General features: G+C 34.3%; 3 protein-coding genes across 4 annotated transcripts; 2 read left to right on the top strand and 1 right to left on the bottom strand.

The window, feature by feature from the left end:
* Positions 1 to 499: 499 nt before the first annotated feature.
* LOC141713868 (uncharacterized) lies at positions 500 to 1,511 on the top strand. The gene is made up of 2 exons (XM_074517436.1): positions 500 to 1,125; positions 1,190 to 1,511. The coding sequence occupies exons 1-2, from the start codon at positions 500 to 502 to the stop codon at positions 1,509 to 1,511; spliced, it is 948 nt and encodes a 315-aa protein (XP_074373537.1).
* Positions 1,512 to 3,674: 2,163 nt separating this feature from the next.
* On the bottom strand, positions 3,675 to 7,770 carry LOC141711670 (uncharacterized). Of its 2 annotated transcripts, XM_074514277.1 has the most exons (9): positions 7,635 to 7,770; positions 6,772 to 6,888; positions 6,634 to 6,657; positions 6,464 to 6,508; positions 5,474 to 5,579; positions 5,214 to 5,361; positions 4,936 to 5,075; positions 4,190 to 4,356; positions 3,675 to 4,086 (listed from the first exon to the last, which is right to left on the bottom strand). In XM_074514277.1, the coding sequence occupies exons 2-9, from the start codon at positions 6,838 to 6,840 to the stop codon at positions 3,793 to 3,795; spliced, it is 993 nt and encodes a 330-aa protein (XP_074370378.1). In that variant the 5' UTR covers positions 6,841 to 6,888; positions 7,635 to 7,770; the 3' UTR covers positions 3,675 to 3,792. The 2 variants fall into 2 exon arrangements, with proteins under 2 accessions (XP_074370378.1, XP_074370377.1); XM_074514276.1 differs by having other exon boundaries at positions 6,464 to 6,657.
* Positions 7,771 to 8,505: 735 nt separating this feature from the next.
* Positions 8,506 to 11,280, top strand: LOC141710592 (uncharacterized). Its single transcript, XM_074513164.1, has 6 exons — positions 8,506 to 8,640; positions 9,450 to 9,523; positions 10,102 to 10,174; positions 10,273 to 10,338; positions 10,634 to 10,794; positions 11,069 to 11,280. Exons 2-6 carry the CDS (start codon positions 9,492 to 9,494, stop codon positions 11,088 to 11,090), a joined length of 354 nt encoding a protein of 117 aa, XP_074369265.1. The 5' UTR covers positions 8,506 to 8,640; positions 9,450 to 9,491; the 3' UTR covers positions 11,091 to 11,280.
* The last annotated feature ends 10,473 nt before the right edge of the window (positions 11,281 to 21,753 follow it).

Below are 21,753 nucleotides of genomic sequence, written 5' to 3'. Positions count from 1 at the left end.
AATCATCCCCGTCGATTTCAAAAGAGTTGGTTTGATAAATTTCCTTGGTTAGAGTACTCCCCAGAAAAAGATTCAGCATATTGTTTTTATTGTTTTCTTTTTGCTAAAAATCCATTAGGAAGGTGTGGCTCGAATACTTTTTCTGTCAAGAGGTTTAACAGTTGGAGGAAAGTAAACAATGGAAAAGATTGTGCTTTTAGATGTCATGTTGGAAAGGAGATGGTTCTAATTCAGCTCATAATTTTGCGGCTAAATGTTATTATAATCTTAAAAATCAGCATTGTCACTTGGAGAAGATAGTGGAGAAATAAAGTGCAGAAGAGATCAAACGAAATCGAATGCGTCTTAAAACATCGATAGATGCAATCAAATGGTTGACATTCCAAGCTTGTGCATTCAGAGGACATGATGAAAGCTGCAACTCGAAGAATCAGGGTAATTTTCTTGAAATTTTAAAACTTTTGGCTTCTTATAATCCTCAAGTAGAAGAAATAATTTTATGAATGCTCCCTACTTTGATGTGCTTAAATCTCTTCGTCGACAAGGAAAACAAAAGCAAATGGTGACAATGGAACATCATTACCGAGTAGAAATCTTTACAGCTGCCATAGATCAACAATTACAGGAGCTAAACAATAGATTCAGTGAACAAATGACGGAGCTTCTCATTTTAAGTGCATCACTAAATCCTAGGGATGGTTACAGGTCTTTCAACATAGAGAACATTTGCAAGTTAGCTGAAAAGTTTTATCCAGAAGATTTTTTGGGAGATGAAAAAATCCATCTACAGTGTGAACTACAACATTATGGGTTAGATGTTCCGGTTCATCCAGATTTGAAGAATCTGTCTACTCTTGGTGATTTATGTCATGGATTGGTAACCACAGGGAAAGCTGACATGTATCCATTAGTTGATAGACTATTAAGGCTTGTCTTGACTCTTCCAGCATCTACTGCAACATCTGAACGAGCTTTTTCTGCTATGAAAATTGTGAAAACAAGTCTTCGCAATCGAATGGAAGATGAATTTCTTAGGGATTATTTGATAGTGTATATTGAAAAGGAGATTGCGGAGACCATTTCTGCCGAGGAAATCATTGATTCTTTTTATTTGATCAAAGAAAGGTGTGCACATCTCAAATAAATCGGTATGTTTTCTACTTTTATTTATTTTGGTCCCCCATGTTAGATTCCTGGTTCCGCCCCTGGGGTCAATCAATGTTCAACTGAAACCGATGGGTTTTATCAATAAAGATGAACTTGTTATAAGGAGGACTACTACAAAAGCAATCCCTCCGGATTCATTTTTCTTATGTAATGTAAAAGATGATCAATTGCCACTCCAATCAACAATTCCATGGTTTTATACGACAAAAACGCAGTCCTATGTTAATCCTAACTCGTTTATCGATCTGGGGATTAATACTGGAACTAGTTTTTATGAATTACGGAAGTATACTAAGACTATCTTTCCACCTACTCAGCGTCGTACTAGGAAACGGATTCAGTAATCTGTGATGAAGGAGGTGGCTTCGACTTCAAATAGTTATGCTGCATTAGCATTAGCTGACTCTGGTGATGACTGCTGGATCAGTATTTATAGTCTAGGTGTTGATGCTTTTAATGGCCCTAAAACAGTCTTTATTTGATTATTTTTTGTGGTTCTTAACTAGAGCCGGCCAAATGGGCGGTTTGGCTCGGCTCGCCTAGTATTCGCCTAAATCGCCTCGTCACGGTCCGGTTCGTTATTCGGCACTATTCGTTTATGCAGACGAGCCGAGCACGAATTACAATATTTAAAATCGTAACCGGCCCGGAACCGGCCCGGAACCGTTCGCAAAAACCGAAGCTGAATAAGTAATGATTTAAACCGGTTAACCGGGGTTATTCGGCCCGCTTATTCGCCAGTGATTCGCCTGATTCGCGGTTATTCGGCCCGCAAACCGCCCAGATTCGCCTGATTCGCCTTACTTATTTTAAATACATATTATATTAATACATATCAGTTTTTCAAGAAAATATATTTAAACAAAAAAAAAATCAGATCGAAAAAAAAGGTAAAAACAAAATTAACATATACAGTTTGCATACAATACGTGTACAAAACAAAAACAAAAAAAACAAAAACAAAAAAAAAAGAAAAAAAACGTGACTGTAAAACAGAAAACAACAAAACAAAGATTAAAAAAAAAACATAAACAAAAAAAACAAAGTTAAAAGTAAAAGTAACACAGAAGAAGTAAAAGAAAAGTAAAAATAATATATATACAAAGTACAAGTCAGTAAGTCACTAAGTTTGTAAACCAATTGCTGTTATTCGCCTGTTATTCGCCTATTATTCGTGAATCGTGTAGCTCGCCTTATTCGCGGGCCGTACACGGGTTGAACCTTTTAATAACCGGTTCGGCACGGCACGGACCGTTTAATTACACGGGTCGTTCACGAGTTATGTTATAAGTAAACCGGCCTGTTAAAAATTCGGCCCGGACCGCACGGACCGTTCATCTGGCCGGCTCTATTCTTAACATTGTGCATGAGATTTCTAATAATCAAAATTTTTTTACCCTCTGCTCATACTATTTTTTAGAGCTTGTTGTCCTCCTGATATGCATAATAATCGGATATGTACGATGGATTAACCATTTCTTTACGCTTTCCCTTTTGGGATGTCCAACCAATACTTTACATTTCAGAACTTACCAAAAATAGAAATGAGTCTCAACACATTCTCACTTTTTTCCCTTTTCACACTACTTTTACTGCACTATCTTTTTTTATACATTAAAAATCAATGGGTCTCGCTACTTCACTCATTTTTGTTTCTCTTTTTCACTGCTTTATACATATTACTTAACTTTCGTGCCCAAACCAAATATAAACAATTGGTCAGGACGGAGGGAGTATATTATTTAATTATATATTAGCTTTATGATTTTTTCCAAGTGTTTATTCCTCCCTCTTTAGCCTTTCTTTTTTCCTTCAATGACTTTAATTTTCATAAATTTGACCATCTATAAATGAAGGTTGACCATAAATAAGACCGCCGGTGGTCAAATATAGCCGCAATCATATTTTGCCGGTCAAATTTACCCTTATTTTTTTAGTGATGATCTCTTATTAAAGTTCTCAACATTCTTACTGTGAAAGTCATTATGGTTAAAAACCAAAAGCATAATATGAGCCTGACTGGATTAATGCAACTCTATCGAATTTAGTTAAAAGTGGGCTCAACTTGTTGCAAGGAAAGATAATATCTGACCGAATGCAACTCTGTCGAATTTAGTTAAAAAACCATGCTCAACTTTTTGTAATGAAAAATAATATCTTACAGAGTAGATGCAGAACACGAGAGCTAAGGAGGCCTTTAGAAACCTAAAAATGTGAATGAAACTAGCAATGCCACACAATTTGCAGGTTTAGGAAAATCAAGTGTCAAAATTTAAAAGAGAGAGACAATGAAAGAGAGAGTACTATTTTGTAACCAAAACAACAAGTCTAAATTGTTCTTGGAGCTAACTAGTCAACATTACAAATGCCACCACAACCTGTCAGGTGGTTGACAATGAGTCAATGAGATTCATAAGGTTTTTTTCCCCCACATTCTCAAAATCAGTAGGTAAATTGTTATGATCAACGTGTCAACTCTCTAGTGTCTTGCATAAAAAAAACTGGAGTATTGAATGTGGATATCTATTTTGCTCTAGTTTAGCACTAAAAAAAAGGTTCAAGACTCTGTTTTTAATCCAGGTTATTGAGTTTAACATCTGTGTTTGTGACGTATGGTAGACATTTTTACTCAATCTTTTCTCGGACTATATCAACAAGATAACCATTCAAGTTCTGGCCAAACATTTTGGTAGAAAATGATTCTTCTATATGCCGTCGGGCATCTTTACCCATCTTTTCTGCCCGCTGTGGCTCCCTAATAAATTTACTCATAGCCGATGAGAAAGCTTCTGGATTAGGGTTGCAGAGGAACCCAGTAATACCATCCTTGATCGTCTCAACAGGGCCCCCACTGTTACAGGCCATGACTGGTTTATGGGCTGCCATTGCCTCGAGGGGAACAATGCCAAAGTGTTCATCCTACATCAAATGTACAGTTCCTCGGAAATTTTAACATATAAAAGCTACTCTTGTTGATGCAAATATACCTTCATAAATAAATTTGTTTTAGAATCTACAGTACCTTGGGTGTGTAAAGAACACACAAGCATTCAGAGAGAAATGTGTTCCTTTCTGATGTTGAACAAGATGTGACAAATTTGACACGGTCAGACATACCCTCTCTATCAGCTAGCGCTTTTAGTTCCTCCAAGTATTCAACATTTTCTCTCAGGCGTCTATCAAAGCCACCTAAAAACAAAAAGAATGAACTCATTTCATTTATATTGCATCTGCATTCCTGAACAAGAAAAATTACGGTGTATATAATCAGTTACTTCTTTCAAAGGAGCAGCCTAAATGAAATACTACAAAGTATAGAAATGAATGTATTCCTTTTTTGAAATGCTCCTAAAAATATTTTGTTTTTATTAAAAGTTGTTGATTAGTTTGAGGACACGCTCGACCAACAAACTGACTTGTAAGGACTGCAAATAAAGAATAAAAATATAAAAATAATGTAGAACAAGCCTTAAGCTTGAGACATGGATTCATTTAGTTGCTCTAACAAATTACCCACCACACTGGATAAAGTTGAAAACAAGAAAGTATCAACTCCACAAACCAACATTTTATCTTCAATTTCCAAAAAGGTAATGATAGAGCTGGAAGAGAAGTGGTATATGGTACATTCTATATGGTATATGGAAATAGTAAAACATGGTGTAAGTTTAACCTATACAGATAGCATGATGGAACACATCCTAGATAAAATATTGGGTACAATTCAAATGATGCTTAATCTTGAGGTGCAAAGTGTCATAGACTTGCCTGCAACTGTCAAGGTAGCATCAGCCAAATTACGACATTGGAGAACATTTGTTTCATCTTTGCAAAGCATCGAGAAAGCAGAAATAGCCAAGTCTATGTTCTTTTTTCTTTCAAATCGATTGATGGAAAGAAAATTCAACCTGAAAAAAATTAGTTGGTAAAGTTTAAGTTAGAACTTCAAAGACACAGTTGCTTGAACAAGAGCATTAAATTTGCACTTCCTAAATATCAACAGAACTTAAATTAGATATACCAAGAAATAAAAACAGTATTGTTACTTGAATGCATCAGGTTCAGTAAACTGCTCCACATTTACTGCTGGATAAAGCACGGCAGGTCTAACTTCTTGAGAATCAAGATGTTTGAATGTCTTCACAAAAGTTGATGCAGTAAACTTGCTGTTAACCAGAATTAAATCTGCCAGTCCTGTACTTTCAGCAGAAATCGCATAAGAAAAGTATATATGTAGCAAATAGCATTTAAATGGGAGGTTATTCTTAAGGGAGATAATTATAAGAACCCACAAAGTGTACTAGACCTGTTGTTAATTCTTCGACGAAGTCTATAGGCTTCCGATATACCCTCCTCAGAGAAGTTGTATGTTGAGCCAACAACAAATCGGGAAAGTGGCAATAAAATACAACCTGCATATGTGATAGACTTTTGAGTAACTTCAATACCATGGGCATGCAGGAACTTACACTTTACAGTCATGAAGGAGGACAAGAGGATACATTAGGAATGGGAAAGAAAATAGGGTACACAAATCCAAAAGCATGACACTTAGCATCAGTATATCTAGAATTCAGTTTCCATTAGTGTAAAGGACAATGAGATAGCATGATTTCGTAAATTGAATAATCTTGATATTACTCATAATTATTACTACATTATAAATTTATAATTATCATCACTTGTATAAATAGAAATAACTAACATTGCCCTCAAACCAGAACTATTACATTACATCAATTTTAAAATCAGAGAAATGTACTTCCAGTTTTAGTTCCAAAGATGCAGATAAGTTTACATTTGACACCTGTGAAGTGATGCCATTATTTTTTTATCCTTTTGATTTGCTAAAAGTGTTGTACCGTCCCTAGAATTGTAGCCTAAAGTATACCCCTCGTCTCATGGTCACATTCCAGGAGGTCAAGAGCTTGAGCGTCAATGTGTGTGAGTACTTCATTTTCCATAATCAACCATTATCAAAAAATTGGCGTGCCTCCAAAACCATAATAAACAACTACCACGGGATTGGAAATAAAATCAATTAAAATTTTCTACGCCCAGAAACCAACCAATCAACTTACACTACCACATACAATTATTCACAAATAATAAAGTAATCTTTTGCTCACATTTGATTAGCAGTTGAAAATAATTATAAATCGACAATGATTATTGAGGTTTAGTTGTAAAACTTTCTCAATAATCTACATAATACAAACAATTGATTTAATTATAAAAAAACTGTGTCTAATATCAAATGGTTATTAATTAACATGTCTTCATACTTAAAGATCACCTTTGTAGACCTTTTTAACTTCATCAGTGGGATGACTACAGAGACCTGATCAATGAGTACGACGTCAAAGGATTTCCACATAAATAACATACAGAGGGCAACAAATATACAGCGAATATAGGCACATAATGCATGAAAATGCTGGAAGATATGTCGGGGCAGGAAAGAACCATATACTGTAACCGGAAAAGTACCTGGACAATATTTTGTATAAAACCAGATCAGAATTCTTTAAATATATAAGAAGCAGGTGATTAGTCAATTATTTTTTAATGTGAAATAAAACATTGATATTCTCAACTTCTCACCAGAATGAGTCTCCTCAAAACATCGATTTTTATCATGGTGTGCAGTAAAAATATGAACATTATGCCCATGGGATGCGAGTTCTACGGCAGCATCAACAATTAACCTTTCAGCTCCACCTACTCGTCATATCAAGTCAGGGAATAGTAATTTAGAGACATACCCTTGGTAAAGTAAATATAACACGAGACAAAAGAATAACTACAGAGCAGTAACAGAAAAATAGTATAAGTAGCAATCAACTCTAGATTGTCAAAATTAGATAGAGCACAGTATCATATAGCTATACAAATTCTCCTACGCTTAAAGTGCTTTAAGTGTCTTTTAGTTGTATATAGAGAGGTATATGAACCTGTTTTCCACTCCAAGTGCTTGTGTTATAAATCTAACTAGGAATAAAAATGACAAACTCATTTATCACTTTATTACAGTTCTACATTTTCCTCTTCAAGTGCTTTCCCTAAACCAAAAATGTAAATGAACGGTATCACTTTATTAGGAATTTCCCTCCTCAGGCAATAAACTTAACTTAACCATGAACGTAAATGACTATGATTAGTTAGCTCGTAATTATTTCTCATCGACGGTTATACCAATATACACAATACAAATTTCTCCATTCTTTGAATCTCGGTATCAATCGTAATTCAATAATCCTATCATCTACCAAATTATTCTACCAATTCATCAGCGTGTACAGAATGAATTGATTTGTTAGGCCTAAATGAACTTCCCAGTCAAAACAGTCAACATCCATGATAAATAAACATGGCATATATATTACCAACACAATATAATGTCAAAATTTAGATTAAATAATAAAAGAAGAATAAAGCAAATTAAAAGAAAAACTGATACGATTTACCTATTCCGAGATCGGGATGTAAGATTCCGATGTTTAACCTTAACCCACTCTTTGTCTCCATTTGATTTGCCTCCTTCCTTAGAAACACCAACTGCTTTCTCGTGAAGCCTTGTTCAATGTCCAGTGTCTAAACGACGTAGTTTAGCTGCATTAACAATATTTAAAAATATTTCAAATATTCTAATTGAGTTAAAATTTCCGGGTTATTGATTCAATTAATCAATGTAATTTATTTTTAAATGATATATTTTATTAAAAATAAAATTGATATTTAAATCTACTGTACTAAAAATTCCCGATTTAATCGATTAATTCTTTATAAGTTGCTTCACTGATTCGATTTTTGAAATATAATTAATCCTCCTAATCTTTTCTTTATCAGAATATATATAATAATTTGTTAAAGTTAAAATACTATATTTATTTAATTATGCATAATTATAAAATTTGTAATATAATAAATATATATTTGTTAATAAATAACTAATTCAATTAATTTAATATATTAAATAATATTTTAATATTAAAATATATCTGATTTTTACTTCAATTAAAACTTCCGATTAATTCCCGATTTTCGACTAATCCTAGATCGGTAACTGAATCGATTACTTCTCATTTTCGATTTTTTAAAATAATTTTTTTTCTTTTTTTTTGCTAATTAAAAATATATAAGATTCTCAAATGTGAAAAATGGGAATTTGTTCAAAAAATATATCAATTGTAGTAACTTGGCAAAAAAATATAATTCTAAAATTTGAATTATTTAATTCAATCTAATTAAAATATAAAATTCTCAAAAGTGAAAAATGGGAATTTGTTAAAAAAAATATCAATTATAGTCATTTCTGTTGGCAAAAAAAAAATCATTGAATTATTTATTTAAAACCTCTTACATTTTTCAATATATGTTGGAAGGTAACAAGAAGTAGAATTCCCGGGGGTTGCTGCGCCTGATTGAAGAGGACCAAGACAATCCACTGAGAGCTTGGAGGGAGAGGACAAGGTAACTGATTCATTCTTTCAATTGTATACCTATACATACAAACTTGTGTATCTATAATTGTTTTTTTTTCTGTATTGCTTTTTTGTGCAACATATTACAATAATTGTATAAGCCCTAACTCATTACACTGTTATTTTTTTTTATTTTTCACATTTTATTTATTTTGAGAACACGCTTAATATTTCAGAATATAAAATGTGCTTAACTTGTCTACACAGTAAAATTGTCGAAGTTTTGTATACAGTTTGGTAATTTACTATTAGAATTGCGAGATTATAATGTAGTTTCGTGCTGAGATTCTTCGAATTGGGGCTGTATTGTCAGTTTGTTAGGCTAGAAATATTTTTGTGTGTGTAGTTTGTGCATGATTGCATTGTTCCTATTGAAATTTTAGAGGTTCAATGCTTTGTTCTATCATGTTTGATTATTTTTCAAATGTGGCTGCCCCTTTAAGTTCTATAATTATACCATAATGGCAGAATATTTCATGTTCTGAACACATTCGGTGTATAATTTTTAAGTTAGGAGAGGATTTAGTTTATGTAGGCTGCCTGGAGAGGTACACTATAAATTTTATAAAAAATTTATTCTCTATCGAGTTTCTACAACGTGGTGATTTTTGTTGTCTTGAAAATAATAATTTGTGAAGTTTTTGGCAGAGACAATATTGTATGGTAATAAGTGTGTGTCCTCTAGTTTAAATTATGACACTTAAATTCATCATCGTTGAAATACATTATTTCTCAAGTACTTTATTCTATACAAATTTCATCTCCATGATTGTGTTTAATGTTTAAACACTAATGCAGGCTTACACCAATCTCTAGAAGATAGCAACTACGTGTAGTGGAATGGATCCACGATACATCCCGGAAACGTCCAAGTAAGCCTGTGTATATATCTTATATTGTACCAATGTTAATAAATTATATGTATACTAATCTCTCTATTATCTCTAAATCAGGTCCACTTCGACTTTAAAGTTAATCACTGAAGCTGTATGATTTAGAATTAATTTGACTAATTAAAACTTTTAGGCGATGTTTGTTTTCAAGGATAACAGAATTCTTCGATTATTCAGAATCTGCACGCATTTTGAGATATCAATAGGTTGAAACAATCGTGTACAATAGTAATCTTTTGTACAATATAACCTCTCTGTATGTATTATAATTCTATAGGATAATTTTAGAACCGAAATATGCTGTTTATACCCAAAATATACTGTTCATTCGGACCATATACAGTAGGTCAGTAGCCTGGTGACTATTATTCCATGAAGCAAAAATAGTGATAGACTTTCTCTTTTCTTAATTGAAATATTATGCAACTACTAGTTGTTTAGTAAGTTGATAGCTAAAGTCAAATGAATTTCTACCAACTGTGAACATTAGGACATCTATAATGTAATTGGGACACAGGATTGTATTAAATGTTTATATATGGCATGTTCATGTTCAGACATTTGGAGAAACAGCACGAGCTCCTGTGGGAGGCTTACAGATCAATGACTCATGAACTGCAGAAACTTCAGGTTTGAGGAAGTTCCGAAAATATAAATGTGATTTTTGAAGCCGCGTCAGCTATAATATAAATTGAAGTACTGACTGAATTACTTGCTTAATTGTTTAGGTGGAGGAAGAAATGCTGATGCGCAAGTTTTATGAAACCATGTCAGCTCAAGGTTTAAATAAGAAGGTGCATTTATAACTTAAAGTTAAATTCTTTTGCCAAATACATCGAAGGCTGTGTATTCTGTTTATGTCAGGGTCATAATATTTCAGAAATAATTTTGTGTACTTCAAATTTTGTGTCTGCTTGTTATATTATAGAAATAAAGCTGTAACCTTATTTTAGTTGTTAGTTTTAGTTTAAGTTGATCTGCATTACAGTAGTAGCACAAATGGTATGTCTTAGGTTCATATATGCATATTGCAGTTGCTTTTACATTTTCCACTCACTTCCTTAGCATTGAACAATTTTTCTATTGCAGTCTAGTTCAAAACGAGAAATTCGGTATGTGTATAGTCGACGTCCTCGAACCAAAGAATTACCTGCTACTGAAGCGCCTTCCCAGACGTCCCAGCCAGATAATCTTACTTCTACACCTCCCACTCCTACACATCTTGCTTTGGATCTTCCTGCTGCCCGAAGGTAAATTTCACTTTTTCTGAACACCTAATTTAGTCATTCTCTGCCTTTATTCTCTTTGTTGCATCTCCCCTTCCCCCTGAGCCATTTTACATGGTTACTGTTTGTTTTGAAAAAACTGATCTCCCAAAGTCAACTCGGATTTTAATCTAATACGCGAGTGGATCCAATTTGGTTGAACAGTGTTCCTCTCTATACCTTTGCACTTTTAAGCATTTTGTTAGGTTGTACGCGCTGCATACCTTTATGATTTAATGTGCTCTTTAATTTTTTACAGGTATATTAGGAATGGAAAATGATAATATATTGGGAGGCAGCAAGTAGTAGAATGGAGGCTGGGGACATCACCATTGATGAAGTGCAGTAGTACCAGAGCTTAAATGCATAATGTACTGTGTAGTTGAATATGTGATGTATGATATAACTGTAAAAACATGCACTTTGATCGAGAAACTGTGATAGTTCCGATTCCAAATATTTTTTCTACAAGCTCTTCTTTGTATAACCCTCTTATCCTGCAATTTTTTAGTTTACCTGTGTTTTTAATTGGGATGTGATTATGCAATTATATATCTGCGATAAAAACAGAAAGATTCTCTGTGAATGAAAGTGAAGGAATTGTATCTACTGATATAACAAGTAAGTTATGATGATCGGTCAAGAAAATGAAGGGAACTGAAGATGATGGCTGGTCATGTTCAAGGTCTATGCACCTACATATATTGCATTATATCAATGTGCAATTACCTTTGCCCTGAATTCATATTTTCGTGTTTCCACTACTTCTTACTTAATATCCCCAATTGCCAGACATTTTCCTCTACATAAAATAGCAGCACCAAAATATCGTGTAAAGCAAATCCGCATAAAAACCATGAAAGCATCTCAAGTCACGCATTCAGGCCTATCCGATATCGAATTTAACATGCAGTTGACAGGAAAAACTAAGTCAAAATATATATATACAAACTTGCTCATAAATACATAAGATATGCTTTTCAAATAACATAAAAGGGTTTTCTCCATTTCTATCTCTTACAATTTCCTTTTTGCCCGTTCCTGTAAAATCTGTTCTGTGTTTTAACCAACATTTCTTTTCTTCACTTCCTCCATTGTTTCTTCATTTCCGTCATCCGTTCTTCTTCTCAGCCCCCTTCCTCGTAATTTGTCTGGTGTCTTATCCGACAACTTTTTCCTTCCTTTCCTCCTTGGTTCCTCCTTTCATGTCTGTTCTATTATTTTTCTATCTGAACACCTCCTTTGTTGCATTTTGTTCTGTGTCGTATCCAACATTTCTATTGCAAAATTTCGCGCTGCTGGTGTTTTGTACAATACGCACGTAGTTCGAGTAGAATAAGTTTCTTAACCGGTATTAAAATAATTGGAAGAAGATATTAAAATATTGGTATTAATATATTGAAAGAAGATATTTATTTCAAAATATGCACAATTACAGAAACAAAATTGTATGATACATGCGCTTGAGCCAAAAAATAATTAAAACAATATCTTCAGCTTTGGAAAAAATTTCCCTCAAATATTCCGAAGAATACTACAAATTTTATTGCTTAATCTCCACTATTGTTAACACGTTCGATTATATATAGATTAGAGATGCAAATATTGCATTAATGGAAGATCACAATCCAAATATACTAAACTAAGAGTTTGCATGCCTCTTTGAAATACTTATAAATTAGGATCAAGATTTCTTCTTTAGCCAAACAAAATCTGAAAAACAAGCCTTGCATATATCTGTATTTTACCTCCTTTGTCTCCATATATCCATGAAGCTTTAGCTGCAATGGCTCGAGCCTCCAATTCCTCGTTCTCATCCAACTATAAGGCTCGTTAGTACAAAAACTGTCATACGCCTCTGTTAGAAAATTAGGATTTTATAACTTAATTTTAATTATGTTCTTGATGTTAATCCTAAAATCTAATGATTGTAAATTGTTCAATAATATTTGAACTTAAATTTTCATGTATAATTTTAAGAATTTTCTTAATGAAATCTATATAAAATGAGAGTTGAAAGTAGCTAGAAAAATCTTGGAATTTTTGAGAATGTTTTGTCCTATATTGAAATAAATAAGGGTGGTGATATTTGCACACCCTAAATTGATTGTTGCACACCCTAATAATTAATATTACAAAACTAACCTCAATGAATACTTACTTTAAAGTTTTCATTTGCTGCTATATTCGCACTATCTGTATATCTTTCTGCCTTTTATTATACAATTTTTTTATGTTTATTTTTAATTTTTTTAAATTATATTTATATTAATTCTCTTAAATATACCATTTATTTAATTTTATATTATACGTAAAAAAGTTACTCTCTCTGTTCTCCTCATTTCTTTACAAATAGGGTGTCTGACACACATTTTAAGATGCATAAAAAAAATAGTTTAAAACTTTTTTACGATTTTATGATTTTAAATAAAATTGAATGTTTAAATTTTTATTCAATTTTTTTTTAAAAGAAGTTATGCAACTATACTTTGCATGCGTCTTAAAATGTGTGCTAGACATTTTCTCTGGAATGTAAAGAAATGAGAGATACGGAGGAAGTATTATACTAATGTAACCATGCAAGCCAAAGTTTTCAAACAATAATTCCGACATATATGCATATGTCTGTATTCGTAATTGTCGATTCAGATACATATTATATCTACATTATTTCAGATATATATAATATCCATATTTTCTAGGATACGAATGCAATTTTTTTGGACGGGTATCAGGTTTTTTGAATTTTTTTTGATGGCCCAACCTTACTAACGATAATTTCAGAATTTTTTTAGGATTAAACTGAAATAATATTTTTATTTGTGTACAAGTCATGAAAGTCATGGACCCTGAAATCTCTTTTTTCTCAAAAGATTCCATTTTATTAATACAATGAAATTATATATATAATTTGTATTTACTCTAAATATAATATTTATATAAGAAATCGGTAATTTTAATTTATTATATCAACATTTGTTCTTGAATTATCTTTATCAATTATATTGATTTGGATACAAAATATTAATTTCTAAAAAGTAATAGCTCTACGTATTTATATGAATAATAAGTTTAAGCATTTTCACCTCTTTGACTTTAAAAATATATACTATAATATAATAATTGGAATGATTATATTTTGGTTCAACGGTTATTCTCCTATTTTAATTATTAAAAATAAAATTAAATAGTGTTATACACATGGTAAACTACACAATTGCTATATTACTTAGTCTCCTTATTTCTCTATACAACAACCAAAACTTATCGTACTAAACTACGATTACAGTTACTTTCTAATTTTTTTTTATTTTTATTATAAATCTATAATTATTATATATTTATAGAAATATATTAAAATTAATACACAATTTGGATAAATAAAATTTAAAATTTATTTTAATACTAACGGAACCCGTGCATCGCACGGGATTTAAGCTAATAATAATAATAATTAAAATGCTAATAATTCGTCACTTACTCTAAGATTTAGAGCAAAGTAACAAATGAATTGACAAAGAGTTTGAATGAAAGGAGAATAAATAAGGGTATTATGGTCAAATAATTGATTTAGGGTGTGCAACAATTGATTGGGGTGCGCATATATCACTACCCATAAATAAAGGGGGTTGTGTGCTTTATATGGTATCACACACATGAGTAGTATACAACTACTAAGGTGTGTGATGGTCCATTGTGTTGTTATGTGCTTCACGCACACACACGTGCGCCTACAGTGGGTGATGATTTTATTTATTTAAAAATTAATTTTAATTCAAATTTATTTATCACTGACTGGATTATAATTATTACAATTGTTGGGTTGGGTTCGATACTGAATTGGGCTAAGTCACTTTGTTAGATGGCTTAGTCTAATTCATTGAACCTGGACATGAATATAATCTGATATGTAACTGATATATATATATATATATTCAATTAAAATTTAATCTGATAATAATGTGGGTGTTAAGTGAAAAGCTGTTACAAATATTTTAAATTCAAAATCTAATCAGTTTTGATTTTATATATTAATGGAGCAGTTTAATTCATATATTAATTATGCGGGCAGTTTCACTTTTCCTCTCCTATAAATAGAGGCTAAAGTGGATGTATTAGACACACCACACAACATTCTTTTCTCTTCTTCCTCTCTGCATTTCTCTCCCAAAAACACAAGTGTGAAGTGCTGTTAGTTAGTTTTTCCGGCGACTGAGGTGCTAGTCGAAGTGGAGGTTTTATTGCTGCTGTTAACACAAACTCCGAGCTATTTTATCCTGATGGAGATATTGCACGCATCCCAAACGTAGCAGGTAGGGGGTAATATTCTCTTTAAGAGCAATCAGGGCTTCGAGCAAGGCCTGGTGACTCAGCTATGATCTTCTTTTCTTGGCGTTCTGTATCTGTGCACAACCATTATTTTCAGTCACTGTTGAAAGCTATGGTTTCGGGTACAGCTTCGTTTTTCTCTTCGTTATTTCAGTTACTGATTTTGTTTACATGCATGTTTTGTTTTGTTAACTGTGGTCTTGGCCTGGACTTGCTTAATTTTTTATATACTTGCCTCTATATTGCTATATTTGTTAGTGAGATCTACAACATTCTTGAAGAGAATATTGGTTATTTAGAATTTAGCATAATGGTTAACGAAAGTGAGGTTATCGTTGGTGGTGGTAGCGGTTCGGGTGCAACTGCTGGGGCCATTGATTGGACCACATATAGTTTCCCACAAGTTGTTGAACTAACCGGTTTACCGGAGAAATTCAACGGTGGCATTGGCTTTTCTCGCTGGCAGAAAATGATGAAGTTGTAGCTGGCTATAAAGGGTCTGTGGCCGGTTGTGGAATATGAGAAACCAGTAGTGGATCAAGAAAAGGCTGTCACAGTTAAGGCTTTTGCGAAGTGGGCTGAGAAGGATGGAGTGGCTAGGGCGGCCATTCTGGCGGCACTAACAAACACTTTGTTTGATGTCTATTCTTCTGATGCCTACTCCGCAAAACTCTTATGGGAGAAGCTGGACCAGACACATAATACTGACTCACAAGGTCTAGAAAAGTATTATGTGGCAAGGTTCCTCGAGTTCAAGCTGGTGGACAATAAGTCCATGACTGAGCAGGTGCATGAGTTCGAGATGATAGTGCATGCTTTGAAGGAGTCTGGAATGGACCTCCCGGAGAAGTTCAAGGTGATGAGTGTGATTGAAAAGCTCCCGAAGTCTTGGAAGAGTTCTCTCTCTCCCTGAAAAGACAGAAAGGAGAGATCACCTGGACCAACCTTATCTCGGTGCAAGAATAACACAAGTCCAAACAGGGATATGTGATGCCGACTGAACACGGTACCTCGAAGGTAAACATAGCAACTGTAGGACAGAAGAGGAAGGCTTTTGCTAAGAAAGCTAATAGTAATAAACCTAAGAGTGACAAGGACAAGGCCAAGAAATCCAAGGCAAACTAACCATACTGGTCTTGTGGGCATGTTGGAAACTGGAGTAAGGACTGCCCTACGAAGAAAGCGAAGAAAACCGAGGTTGCGCAAGCGAATGTTGTGCTTGGAACCGCAAGTGGGCCTGTAGTGAACATAGTCGTTGGTGAGGCTACGGCTTCTGAAACCGACGTTGACCGGTATGTATCCTACAACCCTGTAATATTTTCTACCTATCTGTCAAATGAATGGTTGATAGATACTGAAGCTAATGTACATATTTGTGCTAATATTAGTTTATTTGTATCTTATCAACAGAGTCATAGCCTGACTGTGAAGATGGGGAATGCTAGTGCTGCTCAAGTACATGGAGTTGGAAACGTGGATCTGAAGTTCCCTTCAGGGCGTATTCTATCTCTGACGAGAGTGCATCATGTTCCCGACATGCGTAGAAATATAATAAGTGGAAGCTGTTTAGTTTCTAGTGGTTTTGAAATTTCGTTCAAATGTAATAAAGTAGTTCTTATTCACACTGGTACATTCTTTGGCAAGGGATACTTGTCAAATGGTTTATTTGTTATTAATTCGGATCCCGTTTTGGGAAATTTGAATAATAATGTTATTCCTTCTATTAACTGTATTGAATCCTCAAATATATGGCATGTTAGACTAGGTCATTTAAACTTTGATGCTCTTAAGAACATGATGAACTTAGAGTTGATTCCAAAACATACCATAGAAAAGAATTCTAAATGTCAAGTATGTGTGTCTGCTAAACAAATAAGGAAACCTTTTCATAACGTTGTTAGAGATTCAGACTTGTTAGATTTAGTACACACAGATATTTGTGAATTTGGTGGTGTGTTGACCAAGGACCAGTTTAGATACTTCATTACTTTTATAGATGATAGTAGTATATACTGTTATGTTTATTTACTTAGACATAAGGATGAAGCACTTAGTAAATTCATTATATATAAAACTGAAGTAGAAAAACAAATTAGTAAGTTAATTAAAAGGTTGAGATCTGATAGAGGTGGTGAGTATACGAGTAATGCTTTTAATGAATTTTATGCAAATAATGGTATAGTTCATGAAGTTACTCCACCATACACACCTGAGTCTAATGGGGTTGCTGAGCGAAAGAACAGAACATTTAAAGATATGATTAATAGTATGCTTATTAACTCTGGGTTGCCTAAATACATGTGGGGAGAGGCTCTAAATACAGCTTGCCATATTTTGAATAGAGTCCCTCTGAAACACATGGATAAGACACCCTTAGAGTTATGAAAAGGCAGGATGACTAGTCTTAAGTATCTTCGTGTGTGGGGGTGCCTTGCTAAGGTGCTTGTTCCTGAACACAAGAGAAAGAAACTAGGTCCAAAGACTGTTGACTGTATCTTTCTGGGCTATATTGAAACCACTACAGCTATGAGATTTTTAGTGTTAAAATCTGACATAGATGGTATAGTGGCAAACACAATAGTTGAATTTCGAGATACGATATTCTTTGAGGATGTCTACCCTATGAAGACTGGAATACCTGAAACAACTGCTGAGGAACATCCTACACACACATCAAGTTCTATTCCTGATCATGTGGAAAAGATGACAAATGTGGGGGCGGAACCTAGTAGTAGCTCTATTCCTAAGGAAGTAAAGGAACCAAAGAGAAGTAAGCGTGCAAAGGTAGTCAAGGATTTTGGAGGTGATTTCATCACTTACAATATCGAGGACGAACCTTTAACTTTCCGACAAGCTATGGATTCTTCTGAGTCAAGGCACTGAAAGGGCGCTGTGAAAAGTGAAATTGACTCTATTGTTTCTAATGGAACATGGGAGTTGGTTGATCTCCATCCGGGGTGTTCTACTATTGGGTGCAAATGGGTCTTTAAAAGGAAGTTGAACCCTGACGGCTCAATAGACAAGTACAAAGCTAGACTGGTAGCTAAGGGTTTTAAGCAAAAGGAAGGAATTGATTACTTTGATACATACTCTCCGGTTGCAAGAATGGTAACAATCCGAATGCTTATAGCATTGGCTTCAGTTCATGGTCTTATCATCTATCAGATGGATGTAAAGACGGCTTTTCTTCATGGTGAACTTGTAGAAGAGATTTATATGGATCAGCCTGAGGGATTTGTTGTATCTGGCAATGAAAGGAAAGTATGTAAGTTGATCAAGTCCATCTATGGCTTGAAACAAGCTCCCAGAGATTGGCATAAAAAGTTTGATGAAACTGTATTGCCTTTCAGTTATAAGATTAATGAAAGTGATAAGTGTGTCTACACTAAAGTTAAAGGTAATGAGTGTGTTATTTTGTGCCTCTATGTGGATGATATTTTACTGTTTGGAACCAATATTGAGATTATTAACGAGACTAAAGAATTCTTGAAAAAGCATTTTGAAATGAAGGATATGGGTGAGGCAAGTTTGATTCTTGGAATCAAACTGATTCAGTCCACTGAAGGAATAACCTTGACTCAATCTCATTATATAGAGAAATCTATACTTGAGAAATATGGTTATTCACAATGTAGAATCGCTAGTACACCCTATGATTCGAAAGTTGCCCTTGTCAAGAATACTTGAGGAGTGCATGTGTCTCAGTTAAGGTATTCTCAGATTATTGGGAGCTTGCAGTATCTTGCTAACTGTACTAGACCAGATATTTCATATTCTGTGTCTAAGTTGGCTAGATATACAAGTTGTCCAAATAGAACTCATTGGGATGCTCTTGATAGAGTACTTAGATATCTAAAAGGCACAATTTACCTTAGTTTACACTACAGGAGATTCCCTGGTGTGCTTGAAGGGTACAGTGATGCAAGTTGGATAGCTAAGAAGTCTGGTTCCAATGGAGTGACTGGATACGTGTTCACCTTGGCTGGTGGAGCAATATCCTGGAAGTCAAGCAGACAGACTATAGTTACTCGGTCTACTTTTGAGGATGAGTTGTGTGCACTTGATGTCACAGGGACGGAGGCTGAATGGTTACACGGACTTATGTCTGCGATACCTGTAGTAAGCAGACCGCTTCCTGCTATTGCTATTCACTGTGATAGTCGAACAACTATCAACAAGATTAGCAGTAAAAAGCATAATGCTAAAACTAAGAGACACATCCAAGTTAGACTCAAGTTTATAAGGAGTTTAGTGAATGATAGGATCATAGCTATAGAGTTCATAGGAACTCAAAATAATATAGCTGATCCTCTTACTAAAGGACTGGAACCTGCAGTGGTCCTGAAGTCAAGGTTGGGGATGGGACTGTCAACCCATCATAATTCATCAACAGTGGGAACCCAATATACATGAGAGGAGATCCCTCGAAGTGTATTCAATGGGTAATAACAAGCTATAAGGATGAATTGGTAGTACATTTGCTACATAGATGATAATATAGTATTTGAGTCTATCCCCTGTAAACCTAGAAGGTACTGACACTGCTAGAAAAGCAAGAGTGTTAAAACTCTGAATGGGGTCAAGTCATTTGACGAGATAGAGGCAGTATATCTCTGGAGATGTCCAGCTAAGCGAATGTAATTGTGTGGTCGCAATTAAAGGATATGGTTGATCCTTGAAGCATTCGACGAACAGGATCGAGACATGACCATTAATGTCTCAAAGCCGTAGATTGGCACCATAGCCTTTGACTTGTCGTCGTCTATGGAATATGGTTATACAAAACGGATTAAGATTAAAGGTGAAACATTCCATCTGAATCCGATAGCCATTGAAGTAGAGGATTTATGAGGGTTCAAACCCGGAAGGGTACCGACTCTGAAAAACAAGTCATGATGGAAAATTAATTACATTTCTATATGGATTTGTGGGGGATTGTTAGAAAATTAGGATTTTAGAGCTTAATTTTAATAATGTTCTTGATGTTAATCCTAAAATCTAATGATTGAAATTGTTCAATGATATTTGAACTTTCATGTATGGTTTTAAGAATTTTCTTAATGAAATCCATATGAAATGAGAGTTGAAAGTAGCTAGAAAAAGCTTAGAATTTTTTAGAATGTTTTGTCCCACATTGAAATAAATAAAGGGGGTTGTGTGCTTTATATGGTATCACACACATGGTATCACACACATGAGTAGTATACAACTACTAAGGTGTGTGATGGTCCATTGTGTTGTTGTGTGCTTCACGCGCGCGCCGCCGCCGCCCCGCCCCGGACCGGGTCGAAGGGCGAATTGGGCGAATGTCTCGGCGTCTCGCGTACGCGAAGCGACCTGGGCGAGGATTTTATTCATTTGAGAATTAGTTTTAATTCAAATTTATTTATCAGTGACTGGATTATAATTATTACAATTGTTGGGCTGAGTTCGATACTGAATTGGGCTAAGTCACTTTGTTAGTGGGCTTAGTCTAATTCATTGAATCTGGACATGAATATAATCTGATCTGTAACTGATATATATTCAATTAAAATTTAATCTGATAATAATGTGGGTGTTAAGTGAAAAGCTGTTACAAATATTTTAAATTCAAAATCTAATCAGTTTTGATTTTATTTATTAATGGAGCAGTTTAATTCATATATTAATTGTGTGGGCAGTTTCACTTTTCCTCTCCTATAAATAGAGGCTAAAGTGAATGTATTAGACACACCACACAACATTCTCTTCTCTTCTTCCTCTCTGCATTTCTCTCCCAAAAACACAAGTTCGAAATGCTGTTAGTTAGTTTTTCCGGTGACTCTCTCCCAAAAACACAAGTTCGAAGTGTTGTTAGTTAGTTTTTCCGGCGACTGAGGTGCTAGTCGAGGTGGAGGTTTTGTTGTTGCTGTTAACACAAACTCCGAGCTGTTTTATCCAGGTGGAGATATTGCACGCATCTCAAGAGCAGTCAGGGCTTCGAGCAAGACCTGATGACTCAGCTATGATCTTCTTTTCTTGGTGTTCTGTATCTGTGCACAACCATTATTTTCAGTCACTGTTGAAAGCTATGATTTCACGTACATCTTCGTTTTTCTCTTCGTTATTTCAGTTACTGATTTTGTTTACATGCATATTTTGTTTTGTTAACTATGATCTTGGCCTGAACTTGCTAAATTATTTATATACTTGCCTCTATGTTGCTATATTTGTTAGTGAGATCTACAACAACATCTCCTCGTTTGCGTTTGCTGAAGGCTGAATATGCACATAGAATAGTTTTATACGTCTGTTTTAACCTCCACATACGCAAATAGATTATTAGCATAATCATCATAGACTCATAGTATACTTACAAAGTTGGACTGGAATGAGCAATTGAAAGCTTGTACACGAACCATTGCGGTTGCCGCTTGTTGGACCTATGGTTGTGTTGAGCACTTTAAAACCTCGGATATAACCGAATGTACTGCTAAGAGAAGTGGGGATTGAACGATAAATCCCTCCTTCCCATTCAATTCTCTACATGTTTTTTTCGATACTCCGCACGTATTTTAAAATGAATATAAAGTATACTTTCATAATTTGTTTTTTAATTTTTCTTTTTTATATTAAGATTGAGAAATTTCAAGG

The sequence above is a fragment of the Apium graveolens genome, chromosome 3 (assembly GCF_009905375.1).
Source record: "Apium graveolens cultivar Ventura chromosome 3, ASM990537v1, whole genome shotgun sequence".
Lineage (NCBI taxonomy): Eukaryota > Viridiplantae > Streptophyta > Magnoliopsida > Apiales > Apiaceae > Apium > Apium graveolens.
This window is presented reverse-complemented; position numbering and strand designations above follow the sequence as displayed.

Bases quoted from the DNA above. Each gene is read 5' to 3' on its own strand.
- LOC141711670 (XM_074514276.1), bottom strand. From the start codon at position 7,695: ATGGAGACAAAGAGTGGGTTAAGGTTAAACATCGGAATCTTACATCCC. The intron at 6,658-6,771 runs GTGAGAAGTTGA...AATATTGTCCAG, and splicing joins TTTTGAGGAGACTCATTCTG to GTACTTTTCCGGTTACAGTA. The intron at 4,357-4,935 runs GCAAGTCTATGA...TTTTGTTTTTAG, and splicing joins TGCTACCTTGACAGTTGCAG to GTGGCTTTGATAGACGCCTG.
- LOC141713868 (XM_074517436.1), top strand. From the start codon at position 500: ATGAATGCTCCCTACTTTGATGTGCTTAAATCTCTTCGTCGACAAGGA. The intron at 1,126-1,189 runs GTGTGCACATCT...CCCCCATGTTAG, and splicing joins TTTTATTTGATCAAAGAAAG to ATTCCTGGTTCCGCCCCTGG.
- LOC141710592 (XM_074513164.1), top strand. From the start codon at position 9,492: ATGGATCCACGATACATCCCGGAAACGTCCAA. The intron at 9,524-10,101 runs GTAAGCCTGTGT...GTTCATGTTCAG, and splicing joins TACATCCCGGAAACGTCCAA to ACATTTGGAGAAACAGCACG. The intron at 10,175-10,272 runs GTTTGAGGAAGT...TTAATTGTTTAG, and splicing joins ATGAACTGCAGAAACTTCAG to GTGGAGGAAGAAATGCTGAT.